The sequence below is a fragment of the Ornithodoros turicata genome, chromosome 1, assembly GCF_037126465.1.
Source record: "Ornithodoros turicata isolate Travis chromosome 1, ASM3712646v1, whole genome shotgun sequence".
Lineage (NCBI taxonomy): Eukaryota > Metazoa > Arthropoda > Arachnida > Ixodida > Argasidae > Ornithodoros > Ornithodoros turicata.
In genome coordinates this window covers 50,581,838-50,600,965 of record NC_088201.1, presented here as the reverse complement: position 1 = coordinate 50,600,965, position 19,128 = coordinate 50,581,838, and the positions used below count along the sequence as shown (strand labels likewise).

General features: G+C 47.5%; 1 protein-coding gene across 1 annotated transcript; it reads right to left on the bottom strand.

Annotated features, from left to right (window-relative positions):
• Nucleotides 1–11,028: 11,028 nt before the first annotated feature.
• LOC135398864 (uncharacterized) lies at nucleotides 11,029–17,184 on the bottom strand. The gene is made up of 2 exons (XM_064630396.1): nucleotides 17,067–17,184; nucleotides 11,029–12,281 (listed from the first exon to the last, which is right to left on the bottom strand). The coding sequence occupies exon 2, from the start codon at nucleotides 12,015–12,017 to the stop codon at nucleotides 11,079–11,081; it is 939 nt and encodes a 312-aa protein (XP_064486466.1). The 5' UTR covers nucleotides 12,018–12,281; nucleotides 17,067–17,184; the 3' UTR covers nucleotides 11,029–11,078.
• Between the last annotated feature and the right edge of the window lie 1,944 nt (nucleotides 17,185–19,128).

The window sequence follows — 19,128 nt, the reverse complement described above, 5'->3', positions numbered from 1 at the left end:
AACTAATCCGTCAGCTCAGGACGTTTGGCTGTGTTCCCAGCGCGACGTAGACGATATTGCTAAAAACGGGCACAACAGCCCTTTAAGTGCACACTGCATGTAGTTGGGTCGCTGGAACCATATCATCAACTAATCCGTCAGCTCAGGACGCTTGGCTGTGTTCCCAGCGCGACGTAGACGAAATTGCTAAAAACGGGCACAGCAGCCCTTTAAAGTGCACACTGCATGTAGTTGGGTCGCTGGAACCATATCATCAACTAATCCGTCAGCTCAGGATGCTAGGCTGTGTTCCCAGCGCGACGTAGACGAAATTGCTAAAAACGGGAACACCAGCCCTTTAAAGTGCACCCTGCCGGTAGATGGGTCACTGGAACCATATCACCAACTAATCCGTCAGCTCAGGACGCTTGGCTGTGTTCCCAGCGCGACGTAGACGAAATTGCTAAAAACGGGAACACCAGCCCTTTAAAGTGCACCCTGCCGGTAGCTGGGTCGCTGGAACCCACTAGTGCCTTCATAATTTGCCCACGTCTCGTAAGCGTCATTTCACCTCATTTCTGAATGCACTCATACTGACCTCACACCCCTCAGGCCTCACCAGTGACTTCACTCACACAGACCTGGCGCCCCTCAGACCTCATGAGTGCACTCACAGGAGGTCTCATGAGGGGCAAAACCTCATGAGTGCACTCACGGGTGACTTCGTGAGGGTAAGACCTCATGAGTGCACTCACAGCAGACCTCATGAGGGTAAGAACCTCATGAGTGCACTCACGGATGGCCTGTAGGAGGAGGACTCCTTTGGTGATGAGGCCCGGACGCTTTTGCTTCAGCACCTTATGCACATCCCTGAGAACCTTGCAGTAATATGCGCTATTGATGGTGGTACCACTGGGCAGAAAATCAACATGAACAACGCCAGCCTTGTCCCAGAAAACTGTGGCCATGATCTTACCCGCAGATGGGGTGCTTCGGAACTTCTTGGGAGTTGGCGCGCCCGGATGCTTCCACTGAGTGAAATGGTGCACCCACCTTTCATGGCACGTGATGATCCAATCCAGGAACGGCTGTCCTTCAGTGCCGAAACGGTACCTTAGCTCTTGGGAGATTTCCAGTCTTCTCTGCCGGTCAAACACGGAGGGCTGCCTCGGGACCCATCGGGCACTAACTTTCCGAAACTGGAGGTGTTCATGAATGGTAGTGTTCAACGTTCCCACAGAAATGTCCGTCTTTCGAGCCTGTTCGAGACATGTTATCCGTCGGTCCTTGAGGATCAGGCGCTCCACAAGTTGGATGTTCTCAGGAACTCTGACACTGGGCTCTGAGCCGCGCCTGCCGGGATCGTCCTGCAGTGATGTACGGCCTTCTCGGAACCGTTTGCACCGCTCAAGCGCTTTTCTGCGGCTAAGTGTATCGTGGCCATACTGAGCCTGAAGTCTTCTGTGAATTTCAGATGACTTTACGCCTTCATTCACGAGAAACTTCATGACAATTCGCTGTTCGATGTGTGCGCTCACCTGGTTGTCGGCCATCTTGTCCATACGTGTCTTCGGTTTTGCACAAACTTTGGACCACCACGTGGTGAACGCGGAGGCCTGTCGCGTGTGAAAATGACGAAAAACAAGTAGCGTAGTAGCGTGAGCCATTTGTACACTCAGGAGACAGAAAGCCCCGGTCTGACTTGAACACCCCTCGTACATGGTTTCTTCTCCATTAGCAGGCTGCCTCAAGACTCACTACAGGGCAGCGACGCAAGAGATTTCTTAGGCAATTTGAGGCTTTGTTTGTATCTGTCCCTTCTATGTCGTTCCAGCCTCAGAACATCAGTTTATCTCTTACGCAAGAGATGTCAGTGCAGTCATAGAGAAGTGGCTGGTTGGTGTCCAAAACAGGGACTTGCTCTAAATGAAAGTTTGTGTTTCAGTTGGCACAACTGAAACAAAATTAGTTCGCACAACGCTGCCGTTTAGAAGAAAAACGCAATGAAAACGGAGACGTCTTTGCCGGCAACGAATGGCCAAGAGGCAAAGATTGGCGGCGTCCAATGAGACAGCAGGAGAAGCGCGCGCATACCTTTCGTGTCCATGTGGATTTGGAACGTGTCCGATGGTAGTTGTCCGTTTATGTATACGCGGTATGATGGGCACTGCTACATTTTCCAATACCGATTCACTGAATTGTAGCCCACAACGGTTCTTGCGATTGTTCCAGTGACAACATTTATCTTCACGTCCTTCGGACAGTGATGCCGCTCCTCTTCGCAACGCACACAACGCACGCTGTACCTTTCACCGGGACTGCTCCATGGCGTGGCACACGCGTGCACGCCCAGCATGGACTTTTTACACCGGTGCACGAGCTGAAACGACGTTCACTGCTTAGAGCCGAATCAAGAAAGAGTCCGGTATAATATAGATTGTAGCTCCATAACGGAATCATAGTTTTGAATCATGATAACAAGTACGAAATTAACATAGCGTGTAACGTAATTTGAAGTGAACTTGTTTTTCCATTTTAATGCCTCTTTAAAGGTGCATCTGTTCAAGATACCGATTCGGCAGACTAATTATCCCGGCATATTTTATCATGCTGCTACGCTGGTTCAGCAGCTTTTCTAGTCAGTGATTAAGTCTAATTAAGTACAAATTGACAAGTCAAGACTGTCAAGTACAAGCAAATGTTTCATATCGTGTGAAGAGTATAAGTAAGCAGTAAGTTCATAAGACTCCGAGGTTCAGTGTACACATGTGTTGCCTGCAATAAATATCTGCCATTTTCTTTCGTTGTGTTCCTCTCAATAACCTTACCTGCTCTAGAATTGGGTAGCTCTTATAGTATAGTTACTTAATTATAGCTATGGCGTGTTCCGCAAAAGCCTGCAGCATGGTTGATGGTCCAGACTTAGCCCATGCTTGACTCATTAGTAGTACTGGCTCTATGCCAAGGGCTACCAACAGTAGCCAGCCAACAGTTCTCTGCCAACTGTAGCCCTATTTTCACCCACTGTTGGGTCTAGATTGGCTACAGCGTGGCCTTATGTCGTCTACAGGTCGGCTTTGTGTGATGGCCCAATGTTGGTAACAGCAAGTTGGCCCGGTTGAGGCGAATGTCCAAATCCATTCTCGGGCCAAACACTTTCGAGGAGGTTGGGCCGACAACGTTTGAGATCAGCTGATGCATTGGCACGATTTCACACTAATTTTGTTTTTTCCATTGGGAAGTTACAAGTGTAACTGTAACTAGTTCCCGCTTTTGGTTAAACTAACTGCAAAATATAACTGTAGCTAATTTACTCAGGCACGGCAATATTTACCACGCGTCGGCTTCCTGGCGTCGTTTTGCCGAGGCTTCGAGTATACGCTGCCGTGTTTCCCAACAACGAATTCCACCAATTTTGTCACCTCATACGCATACAGGATGGCCTTAGACTAACACACACCGTGCGGTTGGAGTCCATGGGAAATCCATTGCTTATAACAAGGCATAAGTATCTATATGCCAGTACAAATGCAAAAACAAATCCTACAAGTGGCGTTGCGGAGCTTTGCAAACCTTTCATCACGCCTTGCTCTTTCATTAAATCTGTTGACAGTCCAGCGTTCTGTTCGTAAATGTCCGCGCATTTATTCCATTTTTTTTCTGAGAATGTAACTGTAAAGTAACTAAGTTACTTTAACGTGGCAACTGTAGCTGTGGTTATATTTCAAAAAGAGTAAATGCAACCGTAACTCAATTACTATGGTTGCAGGCTAACTGTAACTTCGTTACTTTTCTGTAGCAACTTACCCATGACTGCCTTTATGCCATGAGGCCTTCCAGCGTATACCAGGTGTTTCAGTTAAATCCCCGGGCTAAATAATTCGCGAACGGGTGCACCAATCCACGAACTTTCTTTTTTACAAGTATCTGTCCGATACCACCTCCAAGCTGCACACCGTGTGAATGAGTGGGAGGCGCTCATTATTAAAATAAAAATGCAAATGAGTTTCGTCAAAAAGCGTATCTTCTAAAGCAGGGCGCTGTCGGCATTAAAATGGGTACTACCCCTTTTGGAACCTTCAGTGGACACCTTTTAGAGAAAAATCTGCCACCGAAGCGGGTCATTTGTTGCAGTAATTAATTGGTTTCGGTTTACGTATTTTTGTCGCGGCTGGTCGCGGCGAAGCGCAAAAGGGCGTATTTCATTGGTGTAATTCATTGGTGTAATTCATTAATGTAAGGACGTAATTTATTGATGGATAAGGGAGTGAAAGAGCGTCCTTTTGCGCTGCGCCGCGACCAGCCGCGACAAAAATACGTAAACCGAAACCAATTAATTACTGCAACAAATGACCCGCTTCGGTGGCAGATTTTTCTCTAAAAGGTGTTCATTGAAGGTCTCAAAAGGGGTAGTACCCATTTTAATGCCGACAGCGCCCTGCTTCAGAAGTTACGCTTTTTACGAAACTCATTTGCATTTTTATTTTAATAATGAGAGCCTCCCACTCATTCACACGGTGTGCAGCTTGTAGGTGGTATCGGACAGATGCTTGTAAAAAAGAAAGTTCGTGGATTGGTGCACCCGTTCGCGAATTATTTAGCCCGGGGATTTAACTGAAACACCCGGTATAGGAATGACAGTGTTCCACTAGCACAACTCAGGAACGTGTGTGTTATTCTTGTATTCATACGCGTCGTCGTCTCACTCTGAAACTGAATATTTCGATTTCCTCAACTATTATTGGAAGAAACCGAGTTAATTATGGAACAGATGTGAATAGAGAACGTCAATATTGTGGATTTCGTTGAACAGAACATCCTGTTGCCCACAGACAAACGCACGCTCTAAGAAAAAAGGGTGGAAAAGGTGGTAACTTCTATAGTTACCACCTAGGCGTCTGATAGCGTCAACATAGCGTCTGATAAAGGGTGTAAAAAGGTGGCAAAAGCAATTATCATATATCCAAATTGCTACAAAAAGGCGTACGCCTCCCTCGCTCACCGAATCAGAAGCGGTAACCCTATCATTCGTAGGTAGCAGGTAGAACTTCGCAACCTTTTAGGCACAACATATGCAACAACTATTACCTCCTAAAAGGTGTAACTACTCCACCCTTTTTTCTGAGCGTGTACGGCAGACTTCCGCGCGCCACGCTTCGCCTAACTACGGTTTATTTTGACAGAGTGGATTTTAAGAGCGTGGATTCTTAAATGGTTTATTTCAGCAGATGGATTTTCGCGAGTGGAATTTTAAGCGTGGATTTTTTACTGTTTCATTTTGAAGTGTTTATTTCAGTACACACACCCAAGTGAGCGCATACCATGAACTATTCGACTGCAGTCCTACCAGTTATGTCATGCCGGTGACCATCCCATTAAGGCACCGAGACCCATTCATATGCACAGGACGCGCATTCACACTCTCTGCATTCTACATTCCGCTCACTCTAGCATTCACGCAGACGCGCATGGTCGAAGCAAACGGCATCCTTCTTAAAGGGACTATGAAATTTCCCGAACCCCCACTCTTTTTTTTTCTTGCTGGAAGCTGTTCTTCCCGCCGAGAAACTAATATGCCAGAAATTTTTCCGGGCGTAATCGCTCCACTCTGTGAGAAGCGCGCCTGAAGTGTCTCTTCCGCATTCCTCCTCTCCCGCGCGCATTCTCCTGTATATTGAACAACTGTACGGACTGTTTTCCGACCCGCGTTACGTCACCGGTGTTGCGCAATGGCAAGTAATGCTCGCCATAGGCAGCTGAGCCCGCTGCCGCGGGCTCCAGCCAGTCGCATCTACCTTGCCGCCAACACTCTCAGTGTTGGCGGCAAGGTCCCCAGGCAGACATCGCTCTTTTCCTCCACCTACGTCACTCCCCCCAGTCGCATCTAGAACGTCACAAGGTCTCTGGTCGCGTCTGAGGGGTAAAGCATTACGTTTGTCTTGGTCGCAGGCGTTCTGACGTTCGGATAACACGCTATAATGAACAGCTTTTTGTGTGTGAATCGTTTACTGCACTTGCGCTGGCAGGTATGACGTGTGAGCTGCACTTTTTCATCGAATGTAACCGTCTTCTGCTCGGCTGCCGTTCATAACAAGGAAGCCAAGCATCTCCGTGGCTACGAGGTTTCTGCTGACGAGTTACGTGGCCTCTAGGGATTCACCGCAACGTTGTATTGGTTGTATCGTCGTCACCAATGGAAAGTGTCTGGTGGATGCCTGGCGTTGCAATCATATTTACGTCAGTTGCAGTTATATTTACGTGTTGGCAATCTGACAACAAAGCAGGTGCGTTGTGGAGTGCGACTGCGATATTTGGAAGCTGTCTCCCTTTGTTGCTCGATTTGTTTCCACGAGTTACCGTACAAGACTGGGTAGTGTAATGTTTTGTTGTACTGTGTTTCAACTCGTGTTCTTCGTTATCATTACTATTATTATTCAAAGCAGCTTCGCGCTTGCAAGCGATTCTGATTTACTCTGCATTTCGTGGTCTACAGATGGGACGGGCTGGTTGTATTTCCTTCCGTCGAAGGACTTGTTTGCATAAGAATATGTTTCACGCAAGAACTTTTGTTTGTGAGGTATTCAATGTTGAGCACGTCATAAATCTGAACAGTTAGCATTAACAACAACCATGCCTACAGAAACTCAACTGCAGCGTATTCTGTAAGAGCATTTTGCACATCGTATTTATTTCCGAGAACTGTTTGTTGTTTAACAAATTTATTGTTCAACCAGGTTTGTAATATTATTAATACGTCCATAACCCCGAGACTGAGGGACACAAACCAACGACACCAGCTTGCCTGCTTCATTGCCACCTTATGCTAGTGTGTTACATAGGCTTGAAGTCACCAGTTGAGGTACCTGGAAAGAAGCAAAAAGCCCCAGTAGTGAAGTAACATGCCCTATATTTTGCAATTAAAAAACGAGAAGAAATTGGTACTATTTCAAATAAACCGCTTTTTGGTCTACTGGTAGAAATCTGCCTTCTTTGTAAAAGAATTGTTCAATTTACCACCTGGACAGAGTCCTCAGCTGTGCAGGCTCCACCGAGGATGTGGACCCACTTGTATATGTTAAGGATGAGGGCACCAGGCTCAAACAGCTTAAATGTCGGCATTTAGTTCAAATAGTACCATAACTACGTAATTTCACGCGTATAAGCCGCACCGCAGATAAGCCGCAGGACGCGTTTTTTGGGACGTTTTGAAAATTTTCTGGCAGATAAGCCGCACCCGCAGATAAGCCGCGGGCAATACGAGACGACTGATTTGTGCGACAAAGGAGACCATAGAGAAGGCCATAAACCCTGTGGTCCATACTCCGGGATCGGCACAGTGTACAACAGAGGAGGTCAGTTCTGGAGTTCTACCAAGATCCGATTGTGCCCTTGTCGGGTGTTTTTCGTGGACTGATGGGTCAGTGATCTTCCAGAAGACGTGAATCACTGTCACCACTTTCCTTAAACCACTTGGGGGAATGCACCAGGAAGATCAATCTACTCGAATGTGGACCCGTCCCTGTTACGCACTGTTCGTGCATCGGCAGGGCAGTGCTGTTCCAGAGACACTAGAGAGTTTTAGCAGACCGTTGATAACGTGGCTACCGTCGAACTGTATCAACCGGAACCAATCAGTGGACAAGATTCTGAGTCACGCACCACTGCGATTGGTTTCGATAGGCACGATAACTTTATCAACGGTATACTAAAACTCACTACTGTCGGCCCTTTCGTTAAAATCGGCGTATGCGGAAAATACCAGGAAAAAATAGTCATCAGATAAGCCGCACCGGTGGATAAGCCGCAGGGCGCCCGTGAGAAAAAAAAATCGCGCATAAGCCGCGGCTAATACGCGTGAAAATACGGTAATATACATAAGACCTAATAACTGTAACATCTACATATACACATTATATGCTACACATGCATAATTTTTATGCATATGCAAACACAGGATGTATTCTGTTTTACACTGTCACACAGTTTTATTGGCACCAATGTTACCAGCAAATAAGGGATAAAGTATCTGCACAGGCTTTACAGGATGCCCAGAGCAAGTTGAACTTGTTGAACACAGCAGAGCACCAAAGGTATGGTAATGGTTGGTAAGGTTATTTTTGGTAATGTAAAACAAAGTGCAGAGTTGTAGCAGGAACAAAATCTCCTGAGGACATAGTGCATCAAAGGTAGGTTCCTTTAATTTAGAGGTGACCTGCACAGCACTTGCTGTAGTTTTTCTGGCATGTTACCCTGGTGAAAGACTTCAGCCGCCATACACATGGGACGCCCTGGTTTGAGAGAAGAAAATGAATAACACAGTATGCAACTACAGTTCGGGTGAATGTAAATGGATGTAGTAATCCACCTGAGTAATAATTATAAGATAACGAACAAAAGTGTGCACCTCTTAAAAGCATCCGAGTTTATTCAGGTGTAAACAAGAAAGTGTCCCCCTCAATATCATATTTGTGCACATGCTGAAGCAAACTGAAATCCAATAATAAAAAAGAACTTGTCAACAACACACAGAGCCCGAATGGTAGGCAAGACAATGCTGCAAAGAGGAATCTGGAAGGAGTCTGCACAACATTGGTCTGCTCTGAATACTGGGTTGCAGTGATCATGCTGTCTCACCTCGGGGGTTTCAGGCCCCGCTGAGGAAGTTACCTGTAAACATGAACATTAAAGCAGATGAGTGAAGAGAAAAGAACGGATACATATGTTCAACATATTACATAAATATTCTGTTAAAGTATGGTTTCTAATATCATGCTAAACGAAGTCTGTTTTTATCAGTGTACCACCTGAGTTTACTGACTAGATTCGGTAACTCTGTATTTTGTCTTTCTTTTACTCTCTCTCTCTCCCCCTCTTGTGTTGCGTAATCGGCCGCAAGATTCCAAGTTACGCAGATGAGAATTAACCCATTTACGCATTCCTGAAATATGTGATAACATTTGGACCACACGGACTGAGAGATGTTTGTTAGCCCTAATAACGAAAAGTACTCACACTCTTGCGCCGTTTATAGTTGGATGTTCTTTCCCCAGTGAGCACACGTATTGTTATGGTGCTACACCTTGATTCAAACGACACTGAGCTCGTTATCCAGTACGTTGAAGAGATTCAGCGTCCCCTTCGTAATGGCAATCGTGCAAATGTTCGCTACAAACACGAGCAGTCGATGGCACTGCACCGTCTTTCCATTCCGGCGGTCCGATTGCTTCGTGGCATCAAAAACTGTCCGTCTCGTCACTTGGAAGCATATGACATTGGATGCCGAGCGAATATTGACGTGAATTAGGGCAACCAGCCGTCCAACATCGTCTCGTCATGTCGGCGAAAACCACAAGATGTGACCGCGATATACTGCGACGATCGCCCGGAAGCTAGCGTCATGGAGGTTTCCACTCCCGATGAACGCATACGCGGAATCCTACGGCGCATGCTCCTGGTGGGACCGTGACAAGTCACGATGACGTGTCGCGGACCGGGCCGTGGTCCCGCCAAGTTGCTCGCTGTGTTTCCGCGCGACAGCTTGCCACAGCGCGGCGCCAGCAGTACTCCCCCCGCCGCTTCGTTTAAATTCGCTCCCGAGATTACTCCTGGCATGACGAAGGTAAAATTTTGGTTATAAACTCAGAAAAATGTTTTCTTTCTGATGAAAGCGAGAAAAAGAAATCATTTCATAGTCCCTTTTAAAGAATATTTGGGACTGCTCGAAACCCTGTCTCGAATTCGCCAACCATGTCTATTGCACGAGCGACCACGCAAAATATTTTCGCTGAACAGGCTCTTACCACAGCGTAATTAAAGTTACAGAAGCACCCTGAAAAAATCATTCATGTCACCTTTGGAGACGCAGCCCGATTTGCTGCTGTGACGACGTAATAGTAGCGTAGCAAGCAGCCGGGTGGGCCACACGCTAAGAAAAAAGGGTGTGAAAAGGTGGTAACTTCTATAGTTACCACCTATGTCAACATAAGGTCTGATAAAGGGTGTAAAAGCAATTATCATATATCCAAATTGCTACAACAAGGCGTACGCCCCCCCCCCCTCACACACACCCTCGCTCATCAAATCAGAAGCTGTAACGCTATCATTCATGGCAGAATGGGAGGTATATATCTTTGCTACCTTTTCGGCGCAACATATGCGACAACTATTACTTCCTTAGAGGTGGGACTGCTCCACCCTTTTTTCTAAGAGTTCAGGGTGCACGCCCACTTCACGGAGTCACTGCCGGGTCCTCGCTCGTTCTCCTGTGGAATCTCGCAAAGACTGTGGTAGCAAAGCTATAGGGAGTGTGCAGATCAAAGACATCTGCTACTGCAAGCATTGTTGTGTGCATGAGTATGTGTTATTTCTCGTGTAACACGCAGCAGCAGCAAAAAAGAAAAAAAGAACGACGACTTTATGGAAGGGTCTTTCGGTGCTCCTTTAAGGAGCGTCGCAGCTGAAGCCAAGCATACACGAGAGGACACGCGTAACTTCAGGTCCGCTTGCAGTGATCAAAGAACGACAGTTTATGAAAAGCCGAGGAGAGTTCTAGCTGGGAGACGAGAAGCGACATCTCACCACGAATTATTGCAAGAAACTTTGTCACCGTTGATGAGCCTATCCAACCAAAACCGCGAATATACTTTGAGACGAACAGAATGCACACGACGACCTTAATCAATAAGCGCTACATTGAAAAGTAATTCACGAAAAAGCCAAGGAGAGCCAGCGCAGAGGCTCTATTTGTTGTGTTTCTCCCTCTATGGAGCTCGCCTAGACGAGTTTGCCTATCTGACCTTCGTACGCATTAATAGGTGCGGTTGTAAGACGTTATCTGTGGAAATTTTAATTGATATTTACAACCAAAGCATGTCACGCAACCCATGCGTGGGTGTTGGAGGACATGCACTCAGCACGTGTACATGTAGTGTACAATACTTCATGCTTATTACCCTTCAACAACAGGAACTCCAAATTGATTTGTACGCCATAGAACGGTATAACCTGTTTTACGCAGATTAGCTGAACTTCACTACACATAACGCAGGATGAAGAAAACACCCAAACTTTTAATTCTTCTAACAGCAAACAAAAAACCATCATACTGCATTTCCTTGTTGCACATCATCCCCTTGCCCTGCGTCGGCGGTCTGTACACCGTTGCAGCTTGACTCACTTTCATCCACTGCACCCACAGGGGGCACGCCATACCCATCTTCAACCAGATCATCAACGCCATCAATGCACCAAGGCTCTTTCCTCTGGCTCTCCTGTTGCATTCCTTCATATGAGGAATATGTATCCAATGGTTGCGGATTTTCGACCCCATACCAATTGGTTTGAACTTCAAACACGCCAGGGGTCACCACGCACCTCCACGGCTGACAGAAGGCAGACTCGAAGGACGGCAGTGAAACTCGTCCCTGTTGGTCCGAGGTGGTATCCACATTTCGTGCTTCAGCATTCCAAAAACCATCTCCTGTCGCGCAGACGTCGGAATATGGATTCGGCATTGTACCAAAAAGATCTATGGTCGTGCTATCAATAGGGTACATGAGATCTTGGTTTAATCCAGTTCCTACTGCAGGATACATCAAGGGCTGCCCAGCTGTCATTGAGTAGCTCATCGCCTCATACATCATGCTTGGCTGAGTAGCAATCAACCCCGATTGAGTTGGTGCACTTGGGATCATGAATGGGTACACCTGCTGTTGAGGAGTGGCGTATGTACTCATTCTGGGTGCCGTGGAAGCAGGCGTCTCATCCCAACCTTGTTTTCGATAAGACAATGAAGGCGTAGTACTCCAAGTGCTCTGCGTGATATGATCTTGATGGCCAGGAGCAGGGGCCTGGTAACACGATTGTTGGTACGAATAATACGGGTGTACGTAGGAAGCATTCGTCCACAGTGACCTTGTAACTGCTTGTGACCATGAAGGTGACTCCGACCAGGGAGTTACCCTCGGGTCTGTGGACGGAACCGAGATGAAAAGCGGAGTGGTTGTTGGCACTAGAGCAGTACCATCACCTCCGGACATTGGCGGGGGGTTACCCGTAATTTCTGTCCCGTCATTAATTTCCTTTCCTAAGTCAAAAAGTGAGGTAGATGCTGCAGATGCTGGCGATGTTGACGGTGAATGGGACGACTTAGACGTAGCCCGCACGATAGTTGGGCGTCTTGTAGTCTGGCGTCGAGGCGCAGTCGCTGCGGACGCCGAGGGGTCATCACTGCGTGATGCAGTTTCTTTCTCCTTGGAAGCCGTCTCGCTTTTTTTAGTAGATTCCTCGGTGGTTGTCGTTTCCTGCGCACGCACATATTTATGTTTATAGTATCATTTACGGTTTCGACAGACCCAGTGTCTGCAAATGAACTATTCTGCCCGCATGCCAACAATACTATTATTTGTGATAAAATGATCACGCAAAATGCATTTCCGTTGGCATAGCAAGGCATTCCACCCTTAAGGCGGCAAGCACAGGCACGAAACGAATGGTAGTCTCTAGATGCTGTGCACAGACCATTTGAGGACAAAAGAAATTGGGAAAAAATGAAGCCAAATGAATCACTTGACGAGAAAACAGATGTGGTCATCTATTTTCTTCTTATTGTATTTTGTAACCTTGCTTTATAACATGTACATAATCAGTGCTGGCGCAGGTGCCAATTCCACCACTGCCCCTCCCATCTTCAGCTCACCCATACTATGACAGCGCTAGCTTTAAACATAGAAGGGACGATGTATGCGTCTGTATATATTTCTTTGTCCCTGCTTCGTACCTTCTCGCTTGCATGGAGATGAAATCTTGTAATGTGGTAACGATAGGAGCCTCCGGGGGAAGGCGACCATTGTGGTACAGTGCACTTATAACCAGAATCCTGCGTGACCTGCGGGTGCCCGTGTGTATCCGCGGATACCTCGCTCTTTCCTGCGAGTGTCGGTTCAGATTTGCGATATTGGGTGGGCTGCGGGTCAGGTGCGGGTATCATTTTTAACACCGACACGGGTTGCTGTTTGTAGCGGATAAGACATCTTCCAACAAGAAACAGCAACAACTTTGTTTTATAATGAAGACTGGGGCGTTTCATCTCCAGGGGCGATACTCTATTCCAAGAAGAACATAAAATACGAAGCGATCAAGTTGACAATTTTGATGGTCAAAACAAGAAAACAAAATATTTAATCAGTCGCCCAAGTTGCATCCTTGTCTCGTTACGTAGTAATAACGCGGATAGAACAAACTTTCCAGACACATAACCCGTCAGGGGCAGCCTCGGGAGGTACTCACAGCTTATGCCTGTGTTTCTTCTCGTGGCGGGTGGCGGGTCGGATGGGAATGGAAGTTCGAGAAAATAATGTGCGGGGTTGCGGGTGAACGCGGGTTTCATGTTACAATAGAACGCGCTTGCAGGTCAGATGCGGGTCTTGCACCTCCAGGTGCAGTTCGGATGCGGGTGAAACGCTTCCGACCCGAGCAGGACTCTACTTATAGCTCAATACGCTAATCATCACAACACTTCATGCATTCTTAAAACAGAACTTCGCCGTGTAATCAGCGCAAACCGAACTATCATTCAGAATGCCAGAATTGTTTAGTGTCTGGACTTTTGAAAGCCACAGGCGTGCACCCTTTCGCCACGCTTTTCACGTATATCAAAGGGACTATGAAGAGATCCTCAAAACCTCTGTAAGCATAGGTAATACATTCACCATGCGGAGCATGAACCGAGCATTGGTTAGAATAACGGGGATATTGTCTAAAACTCACGGCCAAAAAAGGCGACTGCTGTGACCCGACCGTTGGAGGCGCGACGGAGAAACTGGAGGTGATGTCAGAAACAGGTGACCTTCCCCACTGGAGAACTGGTGCGACCTTGGAGTGAGCAAATGTTGCAAGTGACGTCAGGCCCTTAGTAGGCGGGTGAGCTCTCGATGTTTTTTTTTTTCTTTTATTTTCTATTTTTGGTCTGTGAACTGAGCCCGTGGTGAATGCGATATGACAAAAGTCGGATATGTTTCAGATAAAAGTGCCTTGAGAGCCTTTCTCCACCGACAACTCATGTTTTTCGGAGTTCTCTTCATAGACCCTTTAAACAAAGGAGTGCGCTACGCTCTTCCTTTACGCCTTGTTAGTCGACCTCACGACGAGTCGGGATGCAAGTGATCTGGCATAAACTATGCGTCCGAGACACTAGCCTGAGTCTGCGGTGAAGACGGACTCAAAGGCTTCGTGCATTCATCCTGTCTCGTTGTCCGTACACTCTAAAAGCAGAGCTTCACCGCATAGCACGCTGTGCGCCAACCATTGCCACGAATGATAGGGTTACCGCTTCCGATTCGAGGAAAGAAGGGGGCGTACGCCTTTTTGTGGCAAGTTGGGCATATGGTAATTGCCACAAAAAGGCGTACGCCGCCCTCTCTCCTCGAATCAAAAGCGATAACCCTATCGTTCGCGGCAATGATTGGCGCACTACGTGGTGAAGTTCTGTTTTTAGAGTGTACGGACCGGTCCGTCTTCTTCCGTACGTACCAACCCCAGACTCACACTCTTAAAAGTGAACTTCACCGCAAAGCACGCTCCTAGCCAACCATAATCTCTAATGATACCGTTATCTGCCGTGATTCGCTGAAAACGGGAGGCGTACGCCTTTTTGTGACAATTATGAACAGCATAAGTGTCACAGAAAAGGCGTACGCCTCCCGTTTTCAACAAATCAAGGCAGATAACGATATCATTCGAGATTATGGTTGGCTAGGAGCGTGCTATGCGGTGAAGTTCATTTTTAAGAGTGCAGGGTACACTGATTACAACAGAACTGTACCGCATAGCAGCCAACCACCATACCAACATCGTTCTCCACCCGATTTGTTAAAAACGGGAGACGCACGCCTTTTTGCGGCACTTTTGTACTTACGTTAATTGCCACAAGAAGGCGTACGCCACGCGCTTTCCACTAATCAGGAGTGATAATGGTACCACTCTGTGCAATGGCTGGCCTTCACCGTATTATGTGGTGAAGCTCTGTTTCAAGAGTGTAATGCCCAAGTCACACTCTCAATGAAGATGGAACATACACAAAAAGTTTTGTGTTGCCTACACAAAAAGTTCTGCAGGCGATTCAAATTTAGCATCACAGCGCAAAGTTGGAATGCGCAATGCACAAAGCGTGTTGTCGAAGCCAAACAAACCCACATGCGTAGCACAAAGGAGCGAAACCGGTCTTGGAGTTGGGACCGATGAGTTCACGCCGCTTGCGCGGTGTCCCCGCTGGTCACCACCTGTTTCGTCCCAGCCCAGCGCGATCTATTGAAGACGGAGATAATCTTGTCCGGCGCACCCAATGTCGTTGGCGTCGCAGCGCATAAGCAGTTGTTAAAAAAGGCCCATTGCCCTTCGCGACATCGCTATTTCGATTATTTTGACAATTTATGTTCGAACTTTTTGCATCATAACTCTCCAGCACGATACTCACTCGGGGGGGGGGGAGCACTGCCCCTCTTAATCCCGCCTATGACATCTTTCAGGGAGTAAGAATATACCGGGTGGGGGCGCAAATTTCCCACTTGTCCCCTCGGAGGCGCAAAGTAGACGTCGGTACTGCACGGGTACACTTTTATCTGTCGCTACAACAGTACATCAGAAAAGGTATAGTTACTGCTTGAGCTGACGCCATCACTACAATCTAAATACGAGACTTCACCGCACGTCGGCCAAACCGTTACCACGAATGATAGGATTATCGCTCTTGATTCGAAGAGAGAGGGGGACGCACATTTTTTTTGTGTCAATTTGGATATACACTCTTAAAACTGAACTTCACCGCATAGAACGCTCTTAACCAACCATAATCTAGAATGATATCGTTATCTGCCCCTATTTGTTGAAAACGGGGGTTACGCCTTTTCTTGTGTGTGTGTGTGTGTGTGCAATTATTAGCAGCATAAGTGTCACAAAAAAGGCATAGGCCTGCCGTTTTCAACAAATCGGTGCAGATAACGATATCATTCCAGATCATGGTTGACTGAGAGCGTTCTATGCGTTCTGGTTAAAGTGTACACTCTTAAAAATGAACTTCACCGCACTTATGCGGTTCATAATTGTCACAAAAAAGGCGTACGCCTCCCGTTTTCAACAAATCAAGGGAGATAACAATATCATTCGAGATTATGGTTGGCTAGGAGCGTGCTATGCGGTGAAGTTCATTTTTAAGAGTGTACACTCTTAAAAATGAACTTCACCGCATAGCACGCTCCTAGCCAACCATCATCTCGAATGATATCGTTATCTGCCCTGATTTGTTGAAAACGGGAGGCGTACGCCATTTTTGTGACAATTATGAACCGCATAAGTGTCACAGAAAAGGCGTACGCCTACCACTTTGAACAAATCAGGGCACATAGCGATATCATTCGAGATAATGGTTGGCTAAGAGCGTGCTATGCGGTGAAGTTCATTTTTAAGAGTGTAGTAAATCTTTCTGTAAATGCGACGGCACAAAATCCAGTAAAAACTACTGCGCTTGATGCATTAATTACATTTTCGACAAGCGCGTCCTGGTCTGAAGACAAATTTTGAGGTTTGAAGGTTTCGAAAAGCGCGGCTTCTTGCACTCCCAATCATTGACGCGGCCGTCGCATGGCTTTAGCAGACGACAGCGTTACTCGTTGCGGTGCAGTTGCCAGGAAGGTGCAGGCTGCGTGCATATCGGTAGCGTTAGAACAACTCCAACGAAACCTCGATTCTTCACAAGCAGCAATCGGTCTCCACTCTCCGCAAGCAAAATTGTAGGCTCACTTCCCTGACAAGGCAAGCGCTGCGCATTAAGTCAAGTTCGAGATTCGTCCCGGAACAAGAACGTCCCGGAACAGGAACAACCTTATCGTTTTAGCATTGCAAATTAGCATTGTTCTCCTGCCATATCTTTCACTGAAGAAGAGCGCACAAAAATAGAGATATCGAGTACACTACACTTTCCTAAATAGCCGTTCGGTTTTCTTATCATGCGTCAATAGAGGTCTTGTCTTAATCCTGTTTTAAGCAACGAATTTCTCCTAAGATAAACCCCAAAAAATACGTCAATTACTTGCCTCTTCCGTAGTCCAGAGGCCGCAAGGATCACGGGCGCCTGGATACCCTTCGTCTGAAACCGAGTCGAAGTCAAATGAGAACACTCCGTGCTCCGTCCTCGTCGTTGTCGTCGGAGGATTTTTCGTTTATGGTAAAATGCGTCCAGAAAAACGAGGAAGATGAAAGCGGTCTTAGCAGATGAGCAGATGGCTGGTGGCCACTATTCCTAGTGGTGGAAGAAGAAGAAGAGTGGGAAACAGGCCCTTACACTCAGGAAGAAGAAGAAGAAGAAACAGGCCCTACCTGGACACTGTGACAGCCTGGATGAGCTCTGTGCACCTATCCCTGAATGTAGACAAGTCGGCCATGTTCGTGTTCCCGTTGAACACTCCGGTCACCATCGACTTACAAGTTGGCCTGCAATCGGTCCGTCAAGTTATGCAGTTTAAGTACTTGGAGATGTGGTACGACGACTCTCTGAGCTGGCGTTATCATATAGATCACCTGTGCTTAAAGGCAACGAAGGCAATCGGCGTCCTCCATCGGTGCTCTAGCCCCCGTGTCGGCATGCGTAAGGACGCCCTGCTACACGTGTACCGATCTTACGTGCGAACCATTTTGGAGTTTGGCGCAGTCCTTTCTACTTCCCTGCAAACTGGCGACTAACAAAACTGCACATTTTGCAGCGGCGGGCCCTCCGCCTCTGCTTGGGCCTTCCCCGGTATTCGGCTTACGCCGCACTTCTCCTTGAGTCCCGTTTGCCTTCTCTCAAGGCTCGTTCCCGGTTCCTTACTGTGAGCATCTACCTATTTCAGCGTCAGAACTCCCTTGCGTTCTAAATAATGCCGCTCTCAGGGATGCTCGGCCGTGGCACCGTGGAAATACTCCGCAATTAGTTTTCGTCCAGCAACTCCTTCTGCCATTAAAGGTCTCGCTCTTGGATGTCCTCCTACTTGATGCCCCGCTGGACCCTCCTTCTGTGCGTGTCATTGCCATCTTCCGCACGAGTGTTCGTCGTGCTCCTTTGCGTACTCTGCAGTCAGTGCTAACGAGCCATCTCTATCAGTTTCCGCTACATCTAGTGGTCGCAACTGACGCCTCGGTCTTACAGGAGCGCTCTCGGGTCGGCCTTTTCTTCCCTCAGCTCGACTTCCTGTTCCCGGTGCGGCTCCCAGATTTTATCCCTCCATTTCATAGCGAGTTCCTTGCCATAGTTTTAGCCCTCAGAAGGGGGCCCGCCCTCCTGGGAAAGGGTGATCGTGCTTTCAGACTCACTTTCAGTCGTTTCCGCTTTGACGACCCCCTCCCAGGCCTTGCTCTCCCTTCTGCTTCGGCTTGTTCCCTCGTATGTACGCGATATCATCATTACGTGGGTTCCTGGTCACCGTAGGCTTAGTATAAACGAGATTGCTGACTCCCTCGCAAAAATGTCCCTCTCTGGTGCTGTTATTGGCCTGCTGCCTCCCCTTGCACATGTTTGTGTCGCCAGATACAAACAATTTCTACGGCTATCTTTTCTTCCCAATTTGCGCCCTGCGTACGCTCACCTGTCCTTCTCGTGGAAACCGGCTTCCTGTTTTTCGCGGCAGTCAGAAGTCTCGTTGACGCTCGCTCGCTGCCTCGCCCTGCTTCTCAACTTCTATCTTTACCGAGTCGGCCGCTCTTCATCCTCCGCGTGTCCCCACTGTGTCCAGGACGAGACGGTTGAACACTTCCCCATGCACTGCAGCTTTTATCTAGGCTTCGAGAGTTCGATCATCTCCGTCATTCAGATAGTTCATTCTTCATCTCCGACTGCTGGGGCTCCCGTGTCCCTGTCAGCCCCCCTTTCGTTTGGAGCCTCCGGCACTTCCCGCTGGGATAGATCTGTGGCAGTAGGGCTTTCGTATTTCCTTTCTCGCTCGCGCCCACCTTCTAGCCACTTTCTAGCCCAGCTTTGCATCATCCCTCATCCTCTCACAATCACACCTGCGTAATCCTCCATCCAAGACTGTTATAAGATGGAGTTCTTTTTCTCAAAGTTTCTGGTTTTCCATGCGTGCGGACTTCGAAGGTTTAATGGGATGCATTGAGAGCTGCGAA